Below are 24,339 nucleotides of genomic sequence, written 5' to 3'. Positions count from 1 at the left end.
AACCGCCAGATCTTCTTGTAGATTTAGTGTTTATTGACTGAATATTGTAGGTCATCACAGCCCGCAGCTAAGAAGGGTTACACTAGCTCAAACACTGAACCTGGACCAGCTCAGAGTTATATGGACTATATGATCTTAGACCCCCATCAGTCCTCCTCACTTCGGATGCAGGCCCTACCTATGGACCCATATTCATATCTACAGGTAAAACTGCAGTGCTATATTTATTTATAATACAGTGAATATTTTTGGTGTGTGTTGACTCTTAAGGATAATTATTGTATTTAAGACAATACATTCAAGTTTTTGGCTACTGAACATTTCCAATAATGGTACCATTAATGGTTGTCACTGTCTGACAACTATCTCTGGTCTGTTATATAAAAAAAGTATACATGTGCATTTGTTCCTGGAAACTAGCATGAGACTGCAAGCACAGATTTACTGATCGTTCTGAATGCCTGTTTAATTCATTGTTCTCATTGTTCCTTAACAGGATGACATGACCCATTCTCTCCATCCTCACACCAGTGTGGGGGGATACCAGCGACCCTCCTCTGGAGCCGGATCTCAGCAACGAGACAGAGACCGTCAGCTCCTGGAAGATGCCCTGTCTCTCTATCTCTCCTCCTCACAACCCTCTTTTCGCCACAGGGGGGCAGCAGCCCTCCCTGCCGCCCCATACTATGAAGATCTAGATTTTCCGTTGGAGTACGGAGAGGACTACACCCTACAGGAGCAACCTAGCTCATCCCGGCCTACTAACAAGAAAGTCCCGCAGGACTACAGCTCTCTCGCTGGTCTTGATGGTGAGTTTCAGTCTGATGTCATGTCTGTTAGCTTTATAATGAGCGGACAGAGTTTATCCTAGCCCTAGACTAAAATGCATGTTTGAGCTGCCTTCATTTAAAAGCAGCTTGTACTGACATATATCAGTGCCATTGTTTTGTTTCAAGATGCACATCAGTATTGTTTTTTTTTGTAAGGTTTGTTTGTAAACTATTTAAAGGAAAACACCACCGTATTTAACATTTTACTATGTTCTTACCTCAATTTAGATTAATTAATACATACATATTTATATTCAATCCGTGCACTTAATCTTTGTACAGCACGTCGTGAATGTGTTAGCATTTAGCCAAGCCCCATTCTTTCCTTAGGATCCAAACAGGGATGAATTTAGAAGCCACCAAACACTTCCATGTTTTCCCTTTTTAAGGCTGTTACATGAGGAGTTACACGAGTAAATATGGTGGCACAAAACAAAATGTGGCGATTTTTAGGCGAAAAAAAAATGAGAACTATATTGTATGGCGTAAGAGTACTTAGTTTGCATCACTTTGACCTCGGGCGCAGTAATATTGACAGAAGTTTGAGCGGGAGGGGGAGTAGTCGGGAGTGCTGATGTTACTGTGCACCGAGGTCGAAGTGCTGCAAACTAAGTCCTCTTTCGCCATACAATATAGTTCTCATTTTTTATCCACTTAAAAAATCGCCACGTTTTATTTTGTGCCACCATACTTACTCGTGTAACTACTCATGTAACAGTCTTTAAATAGGGAAAACATGATGGCTTCTAAATTCATCCCTTTTTGGATCCTAAGGAATGAATGGGGCTAGGCTAAATGCTAACACATTCACGACGCACTGTACAAAGATTAAGTGCACGCATTGAATTAAAGATAGGTATGTATTAATTTGTCTAAGTTGAGGTAAGAACATAGTAAAATATTGAAAATGGTGGTGTTTTCCTTTAATTTAACTTATATAACTAAGGCCTAGTCCTGGATTAATCTAAACCCTATCTAGGAAATAAGTGTATAGCTTTGTTGAAAGTTTGAAATGTAGCTTGTCATAGTATTTATTTATTTATTATTAGTTATTTATTGTTTTAGAATCAGAGTTTGTTTGTGTATTTTGACCTTTGTCATATGATTTTGTAGGTTTTAGTTGACCGTTAGAATAGAATTGCAACAATTTAATGCAAATCCACAATTTTTTTACTTAGGGTTTGTATGTTGCCTGTTTGTTACAGATGAAACACTGGCTCAGTTGGGGCGTCTGTCAGAGGGTTTTGGGGTGGACCCACGAGACCTGAGCCCTCAGCAAATAAAAAGACTCACTCTACTGCTACAGCTCCTACAAAACATGGAAAACACAGGTGGGCTGTGGCATAAAAGATGCACTAGAGCAGTGGTTCTTAACGTTATTCCTGGAGGCCCACTGCCCTGCACATTTTGTATGTCTCTTTTATCTGACAGAATCAGTTCAGTTCATGGAGATCTCTTCTAATGAGCTGATGATTTGAATCAGGTGTGTTAAATAAGGGAGACATACAAAATGTGCAGGGCAGTGGGCCTCCAGGAATAACGTTAAGAACCACTGCACTAGAGCACATATACCACAACTTAAAAATGTAACCTAATGTATAAAAGTAGTTTGTGTGTGTTATTTAAAGCTTAAAGTCAATTTTTACTGAATATCTTAATCTTTCATTGTAAAACAAAAAGCAATTCAGTTCAAAAAGGTATTGGTCTTACGATTAATTAATCAATTCATAGAAAAGATCACATACGAATTTGATTACCTTTGCTGGTTGACTGTTCCTTTAGCATGCAAATCTTAATTTTTTAAATCTAAAGTAGGCCTATTTCAGATAAAAGTATGGACAAATCACTGTTTAATGTTTTTCTATAAATCTTTCTTTCTCAGATCGATCACCTGGGACAGTCGCAGTTAAAGAGGTGGGAACAGTTTGCTATTTGAATATTGATGTAAATACTCAAACAACCTTCAGTCACTTTCAATATAAATATTGCTTTTAAAGGTGCAATGTGGGATTTTTAGAAGGATCCCTTGACGGAAATGCAATATAATATACATAAGTATATTATCAGTGGTGTAAAGACCTTACATAATGAACTGTATTATCTTAGAATGAGACGTTTTTATCTACATACACCTTACATGGAAGTCACCGCCATGTTTTTCCAGTAGTCCTAAAGGGAAAAACTGTTCTACGGAGCACATTTTGTCACTACGTTGTCTCAGACAATGACATGTTTGTCCTGTGGTGGTTACCGTAGCTTCTCTATGTTTTTCAAAATGGAGGGTGAGCTGTGGACTGAACCGTTGGGTGCATTTCACAATCTCAACACTAGATGCTGCTAAAACCTACACAGTGGAAATTTAAAGTGCCACTATGTTAGGGTGCACTCATTTTATCCGAACCATACCTAGCCATGCCCCAGCACGATTGTCCCATCTCCCTACTTCCAGATGCATGCACTCACATTGTATTTTTATCGATCCAAGCCGGGGCACGCCTTCGTCATTACGAAGTGTCTCTCAACACTGAAACCCATCGTAATGTTAGGTCTGTGTTTTTTATTCGGAGTCGTTTGGCGTGCGATGACAAACAACCCTCTCACATGTAATCACATTCCTTAGTTGATCTGTCACGTGTGCAGCTCGGACATTCACGTAACCCTGCTGCACGAATCACAAGGCAGATGAAGGTGAGTGGTCGTGCTATTGACGTCTCTCCTTTTGAAACGTGCCGCAATTGTGCTCACACTGTAGCCTTAAGTCCCAGCCCAAGTGAACTGTGCTGTAGCCCACCTTTACATGCCCGGGCGCGGTACAGAGTGATCACACTGGTCCAGGGGTGTCAAACTCAGATCCTGGAGGGCCGGTGTCCTACAGAATTTAGCTCCAACCAGCTCCAACACATCTGTTTGGAAGTTTCTAGTAATCCTTAAGACCTTGATTAAACGCATCAGGTGTTTTTGATTAAAGGGGACAGAGAATGAAAAACCATTTTTACCTTGTCTTTGTTGAACAATGGTAGTCTACCCACATTCACAAATATACAAAAAGTGCTAGACATGCTAAACATCTCAGTCTCATAGAAATTCCTCTTTTAGAAATGTCAGCCAGAAAACGGCCCAATCAGAAAAACTGATGCTTATGACATCACAGGCATCTAACTGCCCCTCCACTTTAAAATAACTGGCTACATTTTTTGAGTGGCAGCAAAGTCAGCCAATCAGTAATGAGATTGCAAGTGAAGCCAGTAGGGGGAGCCAAATAGGTGCAAAACCACTTGTTTAAAATCCCCCACCCTAATAGAGCGATCTGAGAGAGGTTTTTAGGAAGCTTCTAAGGCATTACAGACACACACAAAAAAAAATTGTCTACATGTCACATCACAGAACAAGGATAAATACTCCGTTCAATCATTCTATGTCACCTTTAAGGTTGGATCTAAACTCTCCAGGGACACCGGCTCTCCAGGAATTGAGTTTGACACCCCTGCACTAGTCAAACGAACCAGGCTTTGGGGGTCAAACGCGTCCGAGCGCGGTTTGGTTTGGATAGTGTGAGTACACTCTAAGACTGGTTCACAGCTCCCCTGTGTGGTTGAAAAGCACAATTGACACTCGCCGTGGACAGGGCAATACATGTAAATTTGTTAACGTAATTTGGAAACCATGTCAACCGAGCAGGTAAGGTAGCCCGTGGGGCTGTAAGTAGCAGGTCAGTGTGCTCCAACCACACAACATACAAAGTGTGGTTGTAGCCACTAGGAGGATGCTCAGGTTTTAGCAGTAGTAAAATTCATCCAGTAAAGAGTTCTACCACTGAAATAATTTTAAAGATATTATTTTAAGGTAAAAAAACTACAAAGTGTTGCTTTAATGCATTATATCATAATCATATCTAATTATTATAAAGCAACACTGCCGCTTATCGAAATAATCTAAAATATCAAGGAAGTTATACATGTTTTATCCATTTCAGAATTGCTTATCATTGGTGGAAATTCACTCTAGTTGGAAACAGTTTATAATATAACCCTGTATACAAAAAAAATATTTATAAATGTGTTTTGCATAGGATTTGGAGCCTTCTGTATTACGTTGATAAAAGACATCTACTACATTTTGAACTGGAACTCTGTTCCCCCTTAAACTTCACTCTCTGGACTACTTTCCCCACTCAGTCCCCCTCCATTTCCAGCCCTGCTTACTATTTTGTGCTTTTTATTATTTTTATTATACATATAATAAAATGTTTTTATTTAAAAGCATCCAAAAATGTGTTTCTTGACAGACGATTGTAGAAGGTAGTGACAAAGTGACACAAAAAGGAGGCAAATCCACCTCACCTGTCTCAGCTCTGCCCTCTACCCCAACATACCAGCGGGCCTCCACTCCGGCCCCATCCACACCGGATCCTGTGACCTTGCCTAAGAAAGACAGTGAGAGCACACTGGGACCCACGCTGTCAGCAAAAGATTTGGATTTGAAAGAGAAAACAGACAGTGTCCTTAAATCAGCTAAAGATGGAGCAAACAGCAGGGAGGAATATGGCTATATTGTCACTAATCAGAGGTATGAGTTTCATTAGTTTTAATGATGTGTAATTTACTTTACCTGAAATGTTCTCTGTTGGAGATATTGAACATTTTTAGACACAGTCCTCTTTTATTCAGTAAAGGTTGATTTCTGGTTGCCATGCCCCCTTTCTCATTTATGTTCAATCAGCCATTGAACTTTTCCTTTCCTGCTTAAATGTAATGAATAGTAAACATTTATATACTTAATAGATAGGTTTTACATATTGCAATGATGTTATATAACTCGCAATATTATGACAAACCTGAAAATATAGGTAATTATTTTTGGAAAATCTGTATATTTATGATGTTTGATCTATAGTTAATTTATTGCATTTTTATAGTTATGCTAAAATATAACTCAAATCTTAAAGGATTAGTAAATTTTCTTAAAAATAAAAAAATCCAGATAATTTACTCACCACCATGTCATCCAAAATGTTGATGTCTTTCTTTGTTCAGTCGAGATGAAATTATGTTTTTTGAGGAAAACATTGCAGGATTTTTCTCATTTGAATGGACTTTAATGGACCCCAACACTTCACACTCAACTCAACACTTAACAGTTTTTTTCAACAGAGGCATAAGGGTCTTATCTAGTGAAACGATTGTCATTTTCGACAAGAAAAAAAAATGCATTTTTAAACCACAACTTTTCATCTATCTCCGGTCCTGTGACGTGCCAGTGCGACCTCACGTAATTGCGAAGTGATGTAGAAAGGTCACGTGTTACATATATGAAACGCACATTTGCATACTATTAAAAAAAATGACAAACGTTTTGTTAGATGAGACCCTTATGCCTCGTTTGGGATCGTTTAGAGTCCTTTAAAACTCAGTTGAAAAAAACTGTTAAGTGTTGAGTTAAATGTTAAGTGTTGGGGTCCATTAAGGACCATTAAAATGAGAAAATTTCTGGAATGTTTTCCTCAAAAAACATAATTTATTTTCGACTAAACAACAAAAGACATCAACATTTTGGATGACATGGTGGTGAGTAAATTATCTGGATTTGTTTTTAAGAAAATGGACTAATCCTTTAAATACAGGTTTCAAGGGTCAGTCTCAATAAATAATGATCAGAAAGGGAAATTCATTGGTTAACGGGCCTGGTTTAAATTTAGCAAAAGGTATGGGATTTCTTTGATTATAAAAAAAATGTTCAACATGGGTACATTAAATATAATAAACAATTCAAATGTCTTTAGTTAATCAAATGTATTATACTACATGTGATTTTATCACTTGTCTCCTAGATTTTCAGAATCTGAGATATTAATGTGCATTATAGTTTCTTAAAATTAAATTATTATTTATTTCTTAAATCATTTATTATTTTATAAAAATGACTGTGTGATTTGTCTTCCTTGTGATTTTCCTCCAGTCCTTTAAGTCTGTATGATGGGGTGAAGCTCTTAGAGCGTCTGGCAGAGCGAATTCATCTCTCCACGAGCAGTTTCATCAATATAAGGTGAAGTGTGTGTGTGTGTGTGTTTTTCTGGAGAGAGAAACACTGAAAGATCAAAAAATAAATGAAATGAGAAATCTATATATGATGTGCTCCTGTCTGCAGCGTGGTGGGTCCAGCCCTGACATTCAGGATCAGACAGAACGCTCTCAATCTCAGCGCTGAGGATGTGGCCAGTAAAGCAGGTGAGTGACAAGCCCCCGACTCGGGCCGTTAACTGAAAGAGAGATAATTTGTTAAAAAGGAACATTGTCTTTTCAGTCGTATCCGCTCATTGAATTTATTAATTATATAATTATGAATCAGCTTACACACAAACGTTTTAACCTCAATGTTTTGCCGTTGCAGTAGCCGAGAAGAATTTCCTAGAGGGAGAGACGGGTTTGAAAATCATCCAGACTGGAGTTGGGGAGGTAAGCGTCTCTCTCTCCCTCTCTGTTTCTCTCTGTTTCTTCCTGTGTGTCCTATCCGCAAACCGCAAACCCCCGCATTCACTGTGATCAGCAGGTTTATGGATTAGTGATTATGTTAACTGGTCGGTATAATGAGCCACTCTTTCCTTGTCAGTCAGCAGCAGAATTGCCCATACAGGTCATTATTCTCCACATAACAGCCCTCATCAACCAAACCCTGAACGTTCTCATTGAAATTCATAGATTCTACAGTTTGTCCATCTATTATGTACAGATCACGCACCGTGATGTAATTCGGCGTTCTCATGAATCACTTTGGCGTTAAACGCCGCGCCGAACAAGGAGGGCATTTCAAACCAAACGTTTTTTTTTTTTTTCAAAATCTTCACCGTTCATCTCTTAACTGTCCCTACTGTACGGTTGTCCCGTCTCAAATCCTCAGCGTATTTCCCCCCGCTGCGCCTCATTTCTCTCCCTGACTCATTCTTTCTCTCTGTGTCTCATGCCATTCTCCTCGTTGCCATTCTTTGGCCCTTTTCTTTTTGTTGCCTCTGTTTTTGACCCCTCCCCGTTCCTTTCTCCCCCACTTTCTTGGGTGGCTTTTGTGCTCGGCGCATATTGAGGCGTAGCGCTCTCCCTTGCCGGCTCCCTTTTCACTTTGTACAGCTGTTGCGGGCCCTTGAATGCAGAATAATGTCTTTTGTTGCATCCGGCTGCTCATATTTTTAATTATTCTTTCTTGTGCCATTGTGGGGCGTGACACTTTCTATGCTCTGAAGTGCACGGCGTATGCGCGGGCGGGCGAGCGTGCGTGTGTGCGTCTCTATCCTTTATCTTATAATTTTCTCTCCCTGCCTTGGTAATGAGACCTGCTTGCACCTGACCGTTTTGTCCCTCTTGTATCGGGGGACAAATGCTTTTCTGCACAGGCAGTTTTTTCTCACTTTTCTCCGTTTGTCAGTCTCTTTCTTTGCTTTCTTTAATGAATTCAAGTTTTTCCCTCCCACGGCGACATACACAGCAGTGTCCTTTTGGTGCTCCTGCTGAGATTGATGCAGATACTTTTGGAAATGTATGCTCGTTCTGTGGGACATTGTATGCTAAAATTGTATTTTAATGCGTTAAAGTAACAAACGTAAAGTCAAACTTTATTCATCATCACACCAAACACTTATTATTCTATAAATCATAGGTATAAATCATTTTGCATTTTCTCCGTGGTCTCTGCATGCTCATATATCTTCTGTTCTGCGATTATTCCAGATGTGAAAGCTCAGGATTTATGTCCTTGCCAAACCATATTACTTACAAACCTTTTTTGGGCCCATGGCACTTTTCTTACACCCCATTCGTTGTACCCCCTCCTGCTCCTGTTGCATTGGGCCTGTTCTCTCTCTCTCTCTCTCTCTCTCTCTCTCTCTCTCTCTTTCTCTCTCTCTCACTCTCATGGACAGCCTATCCAGGGCATCACTGCCACCCCTCACCCCACCATTTCACCATCAGCAACATGTGGAGCTGTCGCTACGGCAACGCCGTTTGATGTGACAAGTGGCGGCATTGGTTGAATGGGGCTGAGAGGCAGCGAGGCCTTCATACGAGTCGGACACAGCTCTCGGGGCGCTCCCTCACTCTCCCCTCCCTTTTTTCTCCTTTCCATTTTTCACTCATTTACCTTTTCGCTCCGGCAGAACCCACATGGCACTCTTTCCCTCCACTTTGCTGGGGTAGCTCGAGCTTTGCTTGTCCGACCGAGATGCTTGGACTTTGAGTATGCTTGAATGTGAGACTAAAGACGGTCCTGCGTTTTTCGTGGCGTGTGTGATGTAAAAAGGTTTGCGGTCTGAGCAAGATGTGTGTGGGTGAGTTCTGTTTCACTACAAACCCTCTTTATCACTGATGCTGTAGGCCTTTGTACTACATAGATGCTGAGATGTTTCATATTTTGCTGTTTCATATCATGCTGAGATATGGCTTGTTGTATGTCAAAGTCATATTCATCATCATTCATATTCCTGAGATATAAACATTTTAATTCTTTTTGATTAATGGAAACAATCTATGCTATGATCTATATGTTGTAGATGTAGGCGTCTTTGCATTGTTAGTCGTTGAACATGCAATACATGCAAATGTGGTTTGATGAGGCATAATTTATTCAATTATGAAGAGGTTTTTAAAACCTTTCATCATTTTTTCCGTGCATACAGAAGTAGGTAAATTGCATTTAATTTACTTGTCGCTGTGTTTGAACAGCACTTATTTATCTAAAAGCACTATGATCGGACCATAAAACTTTTTTCTTTTTGTTAACTCATAAACTCTACATTATATTATCAGTTAAAGGCTTGGATATTATGCCACAAAAAACTATAATTAGTCGATGTTTCACGTGTATAACGTATTTGATAGGTATATTTTATTGAATGTGCGTAGGAAGGTAGATCTGTTCTGTAAATGTTTTTCAAAATCCTACAAAGTTTAACTTAAACCACCCTGACTACTGATACTGATTTTTAGGCTAAATTTGTAAAAAAAAAAAAAAAATTGTATATATATAAAAATAACTGTTACAATTTCTCTTTCTCATGATATGCAAGGAAGGAATAAAGTTAAATTCTACTTTTATAAAGTTTATGAAAATATTATATCTGTGTATACTCGAATTCAGGCAAAATATTGTATTTCTGCTTCTTCGATTACATCGTCATTCATTCATAACAAAAGATTTTAATTAAAGATGGATATATAAACATAAGTAGGCATAAGTGTCCCTTGTCAAAATCCCAAATATTTGGAAAATTATACGAATTAAATGTACCAGAATTCATAAGAACTAAATTATCTAAATGTTTATCACAGTATTCTTGGCAATAGGAAGACGGTATACAGATGTGTGTGCGCGTGTGTGTGTGTGTGCATGTGTGAATGAGTTTAATGAAACATTTTTCTTAACCTTGTTTTTAGGAATTGTCTGCTATGTTGAATAGTGATGTCAGGTGAAGTGGTTGCTGTGGTAACAGGGCAGAGCAGGCAGGATGAGTGAGATGATGTAATCCATTTGTAGCCATTGCAGGAGCAACTAAGTTCACACTATTACTTAGGGTTTCATGTGCATATAATCAATTGTATTGTTGTGAGAAAAATGTCTGAAATAAACTGGCCGTAACATTTTACATTACCTTACAGTACATACCCTTATTTATTTTTTATAATTTCCCTTTGCAGAGTATCATTAACAATGTTTTATTTCAAATACCAAGTTTTTGGTCAAACATAAACAACTGATATGAATGTCGGTTGTTCGAAAGGTAAAAGAGAGCGAAAGAATGATCCATTAGAAACACTTTCCAAAGGTTTATAGAGGGAACTTAATGAAAAACTGAAATTTACTGCACACCCTCTGCTGTGTAATATAAAAGCGTAGACGCCACAGCAGCGATGTGAATTTCCACGAATCACAGTCTGAACGCTTCTATCAGATAACCGTGCTCCTGCTGAATTGTAAAATCAATTCACAGGGAGTGAACGGAGCAGAAGATACATAATGGGACGGACAGGCTGATGAAATCTTAGATCGGCGAGAGCCACAGCGACGGTCTGCGCACCATTTCTGATTCGGACATTTCGGCCATGACTGAATTGCCTATTGTGATTCAAAGTCTGAATCTCCTGGTGATCTTTGGCCCCGAGATCATCCAAAACAAACAAATGAGTACACAGCCGTGCATTTGTGTGCATCTATCTGCTTTTTTGGGGATGGGGGTCAAAGAGCTTGGTGGAGGTCAGAGGGGTCATGGGGAATGGTGAAGGGGTCCTGGGACCCTGAATACTATTTTCCCGCTTCTTGAGGAGCAGATGTTTGAATTATGCGTCCTCAGCCTACAGCGTATTGTGATTCAAATGCATGTTTGTGTTTGTTAATAAGTAATGCACCAATGGATTTTTTGGGCGATACCGATATTTGCTAATTTTGTTATAAAACACATGCTTTAGGGTGTACTAGCTAGTTTATTACTACATCATCCTCTCATTTTATTGAACACGGGTGATCAATTCAACAGAACGTTATTATAAGAGTAAAAAGTAACTAGTTATCCAGAGATACTCATATAATACAACCCAGTGCATTACACACAGTTAATTTATAAACTATAGTTTGGAATATAAAACTTATATTTTTTATATCTGCTTTTTAAATGCAATATGTTTTTAAATTGATCAAGAATCAGCCAATAACATCTCTATTTATTAGTAGCCTATATGAATATAAAAAGTATATTTCTCCCTCACAAATTTTTTTTTTCTCAAGGATATCGTCATGTATTACCCTCACTGGACCCCCTTATACCCCTTGAACCCTATACCCATGCTTTCCTTCCAGTCCATCTGATCAGTTGCCTCCTCTCCCGCTTTTTCTCCTCTCAGTCTCCCGGTTTCTCCGCCTGCCCCTCTCAGACCTCGGGGGGCTTTTGTACTCTTGTCCTAAACCAGCTCATTTTTCCTGCCCGCTCCTGTGCTCCATTCTAAAAGCCTGTCACTCTTCCTTTCGGGGCCCCTCCAGAGTAGCAGGTGAGGCGCCCCACACCCCTTATCTGCTCCCCATTGTCCTTCAGTCCAGTCGCGCACCCTTGCCTCGACACCGCCCCACACCCCCCCTGCCACTCCTTCAATCTCCACACCGAAACATTCTTCTGGCTTTTCAGGCAAAAGGGTCGAATTTGAGTGGGAACAAGAGGGACGTAATGAAACGTGCGGGGAACGAAGAAGGAGAGCAGTGAGGGAGTGGGCGTGAGGAGGACAGAGAGAGATGGAGAAAGGGATGGAGGGGGGCGTCTTGACCTCTTTGTGGCAAGACTTAAGTGCTCATTCACTCACTCTTTTCTTTTGCTAGCTCAGCTTAACGGCCGGTTGTGTGCTGCAGAGTCTCTTGTTGAGATGTGGGGAGGTTTCAAACTAAAAGTTGATTCAATTTAAGGAACACTGATTACAAAAACCAGCGGATACATGTGCGAAAATTGGAAAAGCAAGTAGTATTTTCACATGAAGAGTTTTTGGGGATTTTAGTTTTAGTAACACTTTACAATAAGGATGTATTTGTTAACTTTAGCTAACATGCAAGTATCAACACTTTGAAAACATTTATTATTCAACATTTACTAATACATTTTTTAAATCAAAAGTTGTTAACATTAATTAATGCACAATGAACTAACATGAACAATTGTATTGGCATTAACTAATATTAACAAAGATTAATAAATGCTTTATACTGCTTCTTTATATCTACAATTTATCTCTACAATAAGATAAGAGGAAGTATGTGATCCAGTTAAAACAAATGAAGAGATGCTACTGTACATTCTGTTAGGTTTGTTATAATCTTTAATTTACCTCCAGGATAATTTTTAGCCTGATATTAACTGAATGTTTAGTTATTAATTTCTCAAAAATAATCAAATTGCTAATGTGTATAGAAATTAAGCAGTAATATGAATAAATAAACTAAAGTTGTATGACATATTCCCTTAAAGGGACAGTTCACCAAAAAAAATGAAAATTCTCTCATCATTTACTCGCCCTCATGTTGTTACAAACCTGTATATTTTTTTATTCTGATGAACACAATAAAAGATATTTTGAAGAATGTTTATAACCAGACCGTTCATGAGCCCCATACACTTCTATATTATTCTTTTTTCCTATTATGGAAGTCAATGGTGCTCATGATCGGTTTGGTTATAAACATTCCTCAAAATATATTTTCTTGTGTTCATCAGAATAAATAAATTTATACAGGTTTGTAACAACATGAGGGTGAGTAAATGATGAAATAATTGTCATTTTTGGGTGAAGTATCCCTTTAAGGCCTTAGCAGACATAATTATTTAAAGCGATTTGAGCTCTGTGTATAAAAAATGTAAAGAAACAGTTTAATGTTCAATATTAATGATTATTTTATGAATAACATTCAGAAAATGTAATCTTCAAGTCGCAATGAAATTGAAATGAAAAACAAATTTTTTTAAGGATATTGTGGTATATCTGTGAACTTCAAAAAATAAATTAAAAATTAATGTGTGTTCTCATAATCCAATTTTTATTATCCAGACAAGTTTACATTAAATCATGAAAGAAACGAACATATAAAAGGAGGAAACATTTTCTGCGCTTTTATCTTTAACATAGTTTAAACACAAACATTTAACTAAAAACAAAACAAAACAAAACCAACAACAGAATAGCTACCATTCAAAACCCCTACACCCACCCACATGTTCTCATAATCTTTAATAAAAAAAAACACAAAACTTCCTCTGATCCAATCAGTCCTCGATGGACGAATTCAAGTCCAGCGCTACCTTTTTTCATTTTTAGAAGCCATTTCACTCGGATACATCACCACGGGAAAAATAAGACAATCGCTACTTCCGTTTCATGGCAACTTTCAGAATGCAAGTTTTCTTCAAAACTATCTGTGTCGGTATTGGCAGATATCAGTTTGAATAATCAGGCTTTGCATAGATCCCCCCCCCCAAAAAAAAATAAAGATCAAAAATATATTTTTAAACATATTAAAAACGTTCCATTTACACCCCGTATTGTTTCATTGAATGATTCAGGTGTTGTGATGACACCACATCTCTCCTCCATCATTTCCTTTCCTCACTGTGATTGCCATGTATTACATTGAGCATTCTGCTGTTGCCATGGTTACGCTATGGCCTGTCCTCCCCTGCTGAGGCTTCCAGACACCATGGCAACACCAACAGGCAGGGGTTGGAGACACAGGGGCAGAGGGAAGGGAAGACGGGCGCGTGACATCAACAATCATTGCAAATCATTGCATTAGTTCTGATTTCTATTGATGCTCCTTAAGTACAGAGTGTGTAAGACACACGGAGAGAGAGAGAGAGAGAGAGAGAGAGAGAGAGAGAGAGAGAGAGAGATTGATTGATTGAATAAAAATAATGAAAGCGAGCAAGAGAGTGATTGACCCTGAATTGTGTGGGGGATTTCCTTAATTGTTTACTCGCTGGTAATTATTCAGAGAGGCGGGCGGGTCAGTGACTTCTTCTAATTATTTCGGGGTGTTGAGAGGGGCTGGCACGTGCCCTTGCGTGTCTACGAGATCCTGTGTGAGTTGCCAGGGTAATTAGTAGCTGATGATGACATCCAACTTGTTTACACAAACAGAGAGAGGGAGACGAAAGAGTTAAGGGGCGAGAGAGTGTAGGGTGTATGCTGTTTTGTGCCAGAGAGAGATCACACGAACTCAGAGCCTTCACATCCACCTTTTTGACTGCCCTGAGAAACATTTTATTTCTAGTAGGTTGTTGTTCTCAATAAAGTTCACAGTTATGTTTTGTTGAACTGTGTGTCATTGATGTTTCTCTTTTAAAAGCCCATAGGACACATAGACGGATATAGGAAAATCATTGACATGCAGTTGGGGATAGAATGACAAAACGAATGTGTATGTGAAAGCTCAGATCTGTCTTGGGTGAATGTAGAGAAATGTTGGTATATTAAAATCTGATTTGTGAGTGTAGACCTCAAACTTGGTAGTTTGATTCTTGGCAAATGGAGAAATAGTTGTTTTCTTTTTTGAAACTTTAGCTGAGATAAATATGAGGTTACTGAGGAAACTAAGGAGACTTAGGCTAAAAGTCTCCATTCATTTTTCTTCAAGTCCATCTGTTTGTCTGCCTATTTACTTATTTGTGGAGAAAAGTTCAAAATCTATATGAAAATAATAACATTTACAGTGTATCTCTTTTTGATTTTCTCTCTCATCATAGAGGAGCGAGGGGCGCGGCCTGCCCCAGGCCACACGGATAGGGGAGGGCTCGCGTGGAGTCGTGCTCACAATGGTCGCCATGGCATGTGTGGGCACGGTGTTGTTGGTTGCCTTGGCGATTGCCTGTCTCCGTCATCATGCCCGTCAGTTAGCCTCGGGCAAATTAGGTCTGGGACCAGAAGCCGGCGCAGAAACTCACTTTGATTACCAGGTACACTGTTAAACACACACACAGCAGCTTTAACACAGATAGAGAGAGAGAGAGAGAGAGAGAGAGAGAGAGAGAGAGAGAGAGAGAGAGAGAGAGAGAGAGAGAGAGATACACAAATGCAAAAGTTGAATAATTTCATATAGCACTTATTAGTAATTTTATTACCATCCTCTCTTCAGTATGATATACTATATTTGGAATATAATTTGTATAAATGTTTAATGACATTCATATCTTTCCCTGTTTATCAGTAGACATATAAAGCACACATTTCAATGAATACTGTATGAATACACAAAAATGATTTGCCTGCATACTGAATGTATAAGACTAGCAAATGTTTATTAGATAAATCATCCATTCATTTTGTGTAAGGAATTGATTCTATATAATTGTAATTATGACATAATATAATGATTAATAAAATATATAATGTTTATTACAGAAATGTGTTATCCTACATAATGTAAAGACCCTTGTGTTAAAATATAACCTTGAAAATATTTAATATTGACTGAGTATAAGGACATGTCAAAGTTGCAAATCAATGAGTGAAAACTAATTTTGATGTTCCTAATCTCATAATTAAATTATGAGAATTTATCATGAATTTTAAGACAGAGTCATAAATTGTAAGAATAATGCTTACATAATAAGGCATTTTTGTGCAATGACCTTCCTAAAATTTATTTTGTATTTGTCTGGAATGCGTTTGTGATTTAGTTCATAAGTAAGATTTACAAAAGTGATATTAGTAATCAGATCATAAAATGTCATTTAAAATACATTAGTTATGAAAATATACCCTCTTATCTTTCAGGAACTATGTCGTCAGCACATGGCAGCCAAGTCATCGTTCACCCGTCCGGAGGCCGGCGGTCGACGGGGGACCGACACGTCTCGAGTGAGCAGTGTGTCGTCTCAGTTCAGCGACGGACCGCAGCACAGCCCCAGTTCACACAGCAGCACGCCGTCCTGGAGTGAAGAGCCTGCTCAGTCCAACATGGACATCTCAACCGGACACATGATACTGGTACACACATGCAAACACCCACAACATTAAAACGTTATACCAGGGGTCTCCAATCTTTTTGTGATCAAGGTTCCACAATGGATAAAACAATCTTGAGGACTACTTTTTTGATGGTATACTCAAAACGTGTTGATTTTATTTTATTTTACTTGTTGATATGTTTCATCTTTGTTTAAATCAATGTTGGAGACCACTGCTTTATACGGTACACAAAGATTCTCATTAAGACAACATCATGTACTTTGCTATATGTTTGCTGTGCACCTGTGTGGTATTAAACTATTTAACTGTGCAACAGAAATCAGCCCATTTAAAAGTCTATATTTAAAACTCCATATTTGCACAGAGTTCATATTTAAACACAGCAAATTACAGGACAGAAAAACTATTATATGATTTCACGTCTTATTTTAGTTATATGGTCAGCTTTGAGGTTGCCTAAATGCTTTATTAATTATATAGAGAAGGATTAGACTGGTCACGGGCAACTAGCTGAAAGCTTAAAGTTCACGTCTGTTTTTCAGGCTTATATGGAGGACCATCTGAAGAACAAGGACCGTTTGCAGAAAGAGTGGGAGGCTCTGTGCTCATACCAGGCTGAACCGAGCTCTGTCTCTATCAGCCAATCTGAAACCAACATGGAGAAGAACCGCTATCCTGACTTTGTGCCCTGTAAGACCTTTATACAGTTATAAAAAATATTTATTGCATTGATCTTATCCACATACAGTGATCTTGAAAAACATTAGTTTTAGAGGGTGAGAAATACAACTAGTTTGTGAAATGTACTGCTTAATTCAACTCTATTTTTGATAAGCTTACATTACATTCTGTGTTTAGATGATCATTCCCGTGTGAAACTAAAGGCAGAGACCAACCCCTCCAAAGAGGACTACATAAATGCCAGCATTATAGTAAGAAACTGTATTAGTATAAGCTATAATAGAGAACGAATGCGATGATCTCATAGTAAAGTCTTATTTATTATTTTGCCTTTGCCATTAGATTGACCATGATCCACGCCTGCCTGCTTATATCGCCACTCAAGGACCTTTGCCACACACTATCGCTGATTTCTGGCAGGTAAAGTCAACATTTAAAGATTTAAGTCTCTTAGCTTAAACACATATGTGACCCTGCCAATCTTTGACATGACCTTACTCAGTTAATATTAAAGATATCAAGGTTATATTTTCACAGAATGTTCTTTACATTATATACAGTAGGATGATTTTATGTAGAAAACAGTAAAGTACAGACTTAAGGTGGGTTTTCTCAAGCAGGGTCATATATATTAGTATTTATGGCTATAAAGTTAATCAAGACTTATATTTTCTCAAATGTAAAAAATTTAAGGTGGCAACAATTTTTACTCCATTGTTTTTGAAATATCTTAAATAAATATAATATGTGTTGAATATAAATGATTTTTCCCTGTGTTTTGGCCTATGTGTTAGATGGTTTGGGAGAACGGATGTACTGTAATAGTCATGATGACAGCTCTAGTGGAGGATGGAGAGAAACAGTGTGAACGCTATTGGCCTGATGAAGGATCGTCTCTGTACAACATCTATGAGGTGCGAAACATTATTCACTTTCATTACCTTTGGGTTTCTCGTGATGTTTGGTTTATTTGAGTTATGTATTATCTTTTTCTTCTTGTATTTCCTGTAGGTGAATCTTGTGTCTGAACACATCTGGTGCAAGGACTTCTTGGTTCGTAGTTTCTACTTAAAGAACATTCAGACTCAGGAGACGCGAACCCTAACCCAGTTTCACTTGCTGAGCTGGCCTGCGCAGGGCATTCCCTCCTCCACACGACCTCTGCTGGACTTCCGCAGGTACTGCCACAGCTCCATCCTTATTAGTGCAGATACATAACTGCATATGTAAGGAATAATTGATGATGGACCGTTGAATTATTCTAAAATAATGCACACCCAATTTTCAAATAATTGAGTATTCAAATAAAGAGTCAATTATTCCGCTTATACCATGATTACCACAAACATTGCTCCGCTGGTTATTTTAAGACATTTGAAAGGTTAGGTGTGCGTTTATAGAAAAATAATCAACACCTTTGGAACATTTCTCAGCCAATCAGAATAAAGCTTTCAACAACCCAGTGGTATAGTTACTGATACTAAAACTGATATAAACACAACATGGGCTTTTCCTAAAAAGATTTGAATAAAGTTGTACAGTAAACAAATAAAGCAAAACCAATATTAGGAGAATTTGAGCAAGGCATTAAACTGCTCAATAGCAACACCATCGAATAGAGTCTTAAAATATGAGATTGCTTGTATTTTTGGAGCTCAATGTGTTCTAGTTAGGGTCCCAAAAGATGCGGGAGGGGGCAGTGAAATACAGCAAAAATGTAAAAAAAAAAAATTAAGAAGACTGTGCCTCTATTGCACTATAATTGTCTGATTATCATGTCAGGGTAATAACGCTCACTTATTATGTTGGCAGTCTATTCTTCAGATCGACCTGAATAGGTCAAACTGTCAAAAACTGATGAACTCATTACAGAGTAAATATCTCACCCTGTCAGCACCATCAGAATCGAAATGAATTTGAAAAAAGTTATGATCTACATTTTTTCGACCACAATTTGGTTAAATTAAACTTTTGTGCTTGCCACCATTGACAAGGCAATATAAAAATACTGAAGAATACTCTTAAAAATAAAGGGTTATTTACAGTGTTGCAATAGAAGAACCAATTATAAAAAAAGGATGTTTTGTTCTTAAATCTTTATATATTCTGAAGAGTCTTTATTCATTATAAAAAAAAACATTTTATGCAACAGAAGGGTTTTGTGGATGTTAAAGGCTCTATTCAGAACTACAGCCAGACAAGGAGGCTTTATTTTTAAGAGTGAACAGCTGGTATAAGGGACTTTTTTGAAAATATGCTCATTTTTCAGCTCCCCTAGAGTTAAACATTTGCTTTTTACCTTTTTGGAATCCAGTCAGCTGATCTCCGGGTCTGGCGCTAGCACTAGCATTAGCATAGCTTAGCACAATCCATTGAATCTGATTAGACCATTAGCATCCCGCTAAAAGAATAACCAAAGAGTTTTGATATGTTTCCTATTTAAAACTTGACTCTTCTGTAGTTACATTGTGTACTAAGACCGACAGAAAATTAAAAGTTGCGATTTTCTAGGCAGATATGGCTAGGAACTATACTCTCGTTCTGGCGTAATAATCAAGGACTTTGCTGCTGTAACATGAATGCAGGAGGCACAATGATATTACGCAGTGCCCGATAATAGTCCCCTGCTGTTGAAAGTTACTAAGGGGACTATTTTCAGCTGCTGCATAATATCATTGCAGCTTTAGTTTGCAACTTTTAATTTTCCGTCAGTCTTAGCTGGAAAATTAGAATATTTTCGAAAAAAGTGGAGTGTCCCTTTAAAACATAAAATCTACCAAAGTATGCCTGTTAGAGTAATAATGTCATTTTTTACAGAAATGTAAACAAATGTTTAACTAAATGTTGAAATATACTTATGTTTCCTGTTTATAGTTTGTGGTGAATAGTATTCTACATACACTCTAAAAAATGCTGGGTTATTTTCAATGGGTCAAAAATGCACGAGCCCACCCCCTTGGGTTGTAATTTAACCTATGCTGGGATGTTTCAATCCAAAATGCTGGGTTGTTTTAGCCCATTGTTGGGTCAAATGTAAACATTTTTAGAGTTAATATAACACAACAGCTGGGATGATAACTCTTAAAGGGATAGTTCACCCAAAAATTAAAACTCTGTCATCATATATTCACTCTCATATTGTTACAAACCTGTATCAATTTATTTGTTCTGATGAACACAGGAGAAGATTTTGAAGAATGTTTGTAACCAAACTGATCAGAAGCCCCATTGACTTCCATAGTATTATTTTCTTCTAATGTGGATGTTAGTGGGGCTCATAATGAGTTTGGTTGCAAATATTCCTCAAATTACCTTCATTCGTGTTCATCAGAACAAAGACATTTATACAGGTTTGAGAGTGAAAAAATGATGACAGAATTTTAATTTTTCGGTGAACTATCCCTTCAAAAAAAGTTGCTTCACAGTGCCATAGAAGAACCATATTTGGCTGAATGGTTCTATAAAGAAACTTTAAACCTTTTTGTTTCACAAAAGGTTCTTAAAGGAAGAAAAAAATGGTACTTTTAAGAACCTTTGACTAAATGGTTCTTTGAGGAACCAAAAATGGTTCTTATAGGGCAGGGGTGGGCAATTCTGGTCCTGGAGGGCCACAGTCCTGCAGAGTTTAACTCTAACCCTAATTAAGCACTAAACTCTGCAGGACAGTGGCCCTCCAGGACCAGAATTACCCACCCCTGTTCTAGGGCATCATCAAACCAGAATCCAAAAAAGATCTTGCATCCCCATTTCAGACTTCCACCATATGCCATAAACCCAATAATGTCTAATTATCACAAATTCGACATTTTCCCTGCTGTTTGCTCCTGACCCTGATACGAGACTCCAAATATCTGTGGATGTTTTTTTCAAACCTCCCCGAAGTTCCTCTCTATTCAATGTCTTTGCACATTGGACTTTTGCTCCTGTTTACCTCTCACTTCTCCTTCCACACGTCTCTCTTGTCTGTGATGGAGATCAGTAGGTCCCTGGACGTAGCACACCTCCCAGTGTCATTTTTGTGATTTGCAGCTAGTAGTCTGGGTCCAGTTGCATAGTCACAAAAATGATCATTGGTAGGTGTGAGTGCAGCAGGACAGAAGACAGATGCTCCATCTCCCTCCTTCTCCCACCCGGCCCTTCAAACCAGCCTGATCTTTCATCTCTTCTTTGTTGACAGACTAATGAATTGCGATGCTTGACAAATCAACAATTATGCTTATTATGAAATAACAGGTTCTTTTTTTAATCTATTTTGCTTCATGCATTTTTTTTTAGGAAAGTTAACAAGTGTTACAGAGGACGTTCTTGCCCCATAATTGTGCACTGCAGGTAAAGTTGCTTCGACTCAGGGATGTGGGCAATGCATCAGTATTGTAATTACAGCTTTCATTGCAGTTGAATCACTTCAATTAAAATAGTTTCCTGTTTCAAACAGTAATGGTACTGGAAGAACTGGCACCTACATTCTTATCGACATGGTACTTAACCGCATGGCGAAAGGCAAGTGCCTCATTACTTGCTAAACATTTCATTTTAGCGCACCATGCATGTACAGCATGCCACATGCTTATTCCCTGTTTGCATGTTTTAGGCGTGAAGGAGATCGATATTGCCGCAACGTTGGAACACATTCGTGATCAGAGACCAAGTATGGTACGCACTAAGGTATGCACTTGTTTCAGTATTCAAAGCATGTACTTTTTTTTAGAATCTCCTAGGGTGTAGTTTTGATGTGCTGTAGATAAATAAGCTGTTTTTTTCCTCAGGACCAGTTTGAGTTTGCCTTGACAGCTGTGGCAGAAGAAGTGAATGCCATTCTGAAAGCCCTTCCTCAGTGAGCCACCCTGCGTTGCCAGGTCTGCGTCCTTTCAGCTGACTTCTGAATTGGGCTACTTTTCTGCAGGTTGATGTTTTTCCGCGGGTTAGAGATGGAAAGATTTTGTTGATTAGTTGTTGGTATTTGGGCTGTGAATCGTCATTGGGGTGCTTTTGGACTGATTTTAAATGGCCATTGGGCTGATTTTGATACGCAGATCTGGCAACCCTAATCATCATTTCAGCTTAAATGCTTCTTTTCTGTCTATCTTACATACTTTAAGGGGCTAGTTTAACCAAACAGTTATTTATTTATCCTCATGAGCTTCAAAACCTGTGCATGACGACTTCTGCGAAAAACAGAAGATATTTTAAGAAATGGTTTTGTGTTTATATTGTGGGAATCTATGGGTGCCCATTTCAAATCTGGCTGTGAGTAACCCACTTCTAGCCAAAATAAACTTGAATTTGGTTATTTTTGCCAAAATAATTTGCAAGATGTATGATATTCCAAAGTCAGTCATACAGGATTGTATAGACATGACGGTGAGTAAATAATAATTCAAGTCTATGTAAAGTCATTTCAGAGAATTGTTTGCTGAAGCACATAGGGGTGGTTTCCCAGACAGGGATTAGTTTAAGCCAGGACTAGGCCTTAGTTTAATTGGATAATATAACTAGTTTTTACAAACTAAAAACATAACTTGTGTGCATTTTGAGGCGAAACAAAGGGCACTGATGTATTTTAAGATATGTCAGTGCAAGTTGTTTTCAATTTGGACAGCTCTTACATTTATTTTAGTCTACGATTAGTCTAATCCCTGTCCGGGAAATAGCCCCATTGACTTTGAACTGAATTATGGAGTTTTACCACATATCTGTGTTCAGGGTTTTTTGGGCGGCGCCCCTAACACAATCGCAAGCATCCATTCAGGTTGTAGCAGTATTTAAAACATACCGGCAGCTTTCCCATGAGTGGGCGTGGTTTCAGCGCTGACAGCAGACACGCCCCCAGTGTTTGAGAGCAGAGAATCCTGCCTGTTTTTCCAAGAAACTTATTTTTATTTATTTGGTGGTTTTCTTAGTCATTCAAATTTGGCTGGGTGGTTAAAATCACATTTTTCTGTGGTGTCACAAACTGAAAACACATTTAATATCTGACATTACACGGACTTGAATAACTAAAATAATTTTCATTTTTGGATGAACTATTCCTTTAAAGAGGATATATCACGAAAATCTGTCTTTTTCCATGTTTAAGTGCTATAATTGGGTTCCCACTGCTTCTGTCAACCTAGAAAATGTGAAAATGTCAACCCAGTAACTTAGTTTTGGTAAACCATTCTCTGCAAGCATGTGAAAAATTAGGTAATTGAAATTCGGCTCCCCTTGTGATGTCAGAAGGGGATAATACCGCCCCTTAATCTGCACTATCCAACCATGGCACTGCCATTTAGTGCAGAGATCAACTAATTTGCATTTAAAAGGACACACCCAAAATATGACACATTTTTGCTCAAGCTCACAAAGTGACAACGTTAACATGTTATAATAAATTATCTATATGATATTTTGAGCAAGAACTTCACTTACATACTCTGGGAACACCAGAGATTTATTTGACATCTTAAAAAAGTCTTGTGAAATGTCCCCTAAAAGACCCTATAACATTGCTTGATCAGTGCATCTGTCATGTGTTGATGTATTTCCTTTGATTTATTGAACAAAAATCTGTGTAGTGTAAATGACTTATAGTCTGTTTATCCAAACCAAAATGGGTGTAAATTTAAAAATGATTTATCTGCTGAAATATTATATTTTTAACTTTGAGAACACTAGCAAATATATGGCTGCAATGCTAACTCTAATTTTAATGTGTTGGAGTCTTAAAATGTCAATCACAAATGAAGGATTTATGTATGCTGGATTTTACATGGGCCAAATCTTCAGTCCTTCTAGAGTTTCAGGGAGAACAGAGGTTTTATGAGACATTATGGCAGTAATTTAAAGCAACCTAAACTCTGATGATGGACAGTATAATGCTTTTAGAGTCTCTACATTTACATTTTTTGTTTTTCAAATGCTTTCTTAACTTTGCAATGTACAGTATCATATACAAAAAAGACGAAAAATATGTCTCATGTAGTCAAGCCTATGGGTACATACTGTGTGCACACAAGAGTCCTTTGTTTTGGTGGACTGTATCACCTGAAGGCACGTGTAATATCGTACAGTTCCTGTAAAATCTCCTTTAAGGCTTTCACATCCAGTCTAGTCCGGGCAGTCTTTCATTGTAAATAATTCACTGAGAGCTATCTTTGTCTATTCCTGTAGCATATGTTGGAAAATGATCAAAAAAGAGAAATATATGACTATCATTTTTAAATGTTATAAATTAAATGTGAATCTGTGTAGCAGCACCGATTGATGTCTGTGGCTTTTCATACTGCCTCTCTGCTTTATTGTGACCAATGCTGCTGTCCAATTGAGACAGCTGCCGTTCATTAACAAAAGAATACAATTGTTACGCAAAGCAC

The 24,339-nt window shown here is 38.0% G+C and overlaps 1 protein-coding gene across 1 annotated transcript in view; it reads left to right on the top strand.

Annotated features, from left to right (window-relative positions):
* ptprna (protein tyrosine phosphatase receptor type Na) overlaps nucleotides 1–24,222 on the top strand; it is a 35,733-nt gene extending 11,511 nt beyond the window's left edge. Inside the window, exons 5-23 of the mRNA XM_065292879.2 lie at nucleotides 51–204; nucleotides 497–809; nucleotides 2,036–2,161; nucleotides 2,713–2,744; nucleotides 5,116–5,396; nucleotides 6,786–6,872; nucleotides 6,975–7,054; nucleotides 7,218–7,282; nucleotides 15,082–15,291; nucleotides 16,112–16,324; nucleotides 16,849–16,996; nucleotides 17,165–17,238; nucleotides 17,330–17,407; nucleotides 17,782–17,901; nucleotides 17,999–18,165; nucleotides 21,263–21,316; nucleotides 21,423–21,487; nucleotides 21,579–21,652; nucleotides 21,754–24,222. Of these exons, the coding sequence (XP_065148951.1) occupies nucleotides 51–204; nucleotides 497–809; nucleotides 2,036–2,161; nucleotides 2,713–2,744; nucleotides 5,116–5,396; nucleotides 6,786–6,872; nucleotides 6,975–7,054; nucleotides 7,218–7,282; nucleotides 15,082–15,291; nucleotides 16,112–16,324; nucleotides 16,849–16,996; nucleotides 17,165–17,238; nucleotides 17,330–17,407; nucleotides 17,782–17,901; nucleotides 17,999–18,165; nucleotides 21,263–21,316; nucleotides 21,423–21,487; nucleotides 21,579–21,652; nucleotides 21,754–21,825 (2,413 nt within the window). The 3' untranslated portion in view covers nucleotides 21,826–24,222. The remainder of the gene's footprint in view (nucleotides 1–50; nucleotides 205–496; nucleotides 810–2,035; nucleotides 2,162–2,712; nucleotides 2,745–5,115; nucleotides 5,397–6,785; nucleotides 6,873–6,974; nucleotides 7,055–7,217; nucleotides 7,283–15,081; nucleotides 15,292–16,111; nucleotides 16,325–16,848; nucleotides 16,997–17,164; nucleotides 17,239–17,329; nucleotides 17,408–17,781; nucleotides 17,902–17,998; nucleotides 18,166–21,262; nucleotides 21,317–21,422; nucleotides 21,488–21,578; nucleotides 21,653–21,753) is intronic.
* The last annotated feature ends 117 nt before the right edge of the window (nucleotides 24,223–24,339 follow it).

The sequence above is a fragment of the Paramisgurnus dabryanus genome, chromosome 15 (assembly GCF_030506205.2).
Source record: "Paramisgurnus dabryanus chromosome 15, PD_genome_1.1, whole genome shotgun sequence".
NCBI lineage: Eukaryota > Metazoa > Chordata > Actinopteri > Cypriniformes > Cobitidae > Paramisgurnus > Paramisgurnus dabryanus.
This window is presented reverse-complemented; position numbering and strand designations above follow the sequence as displayed.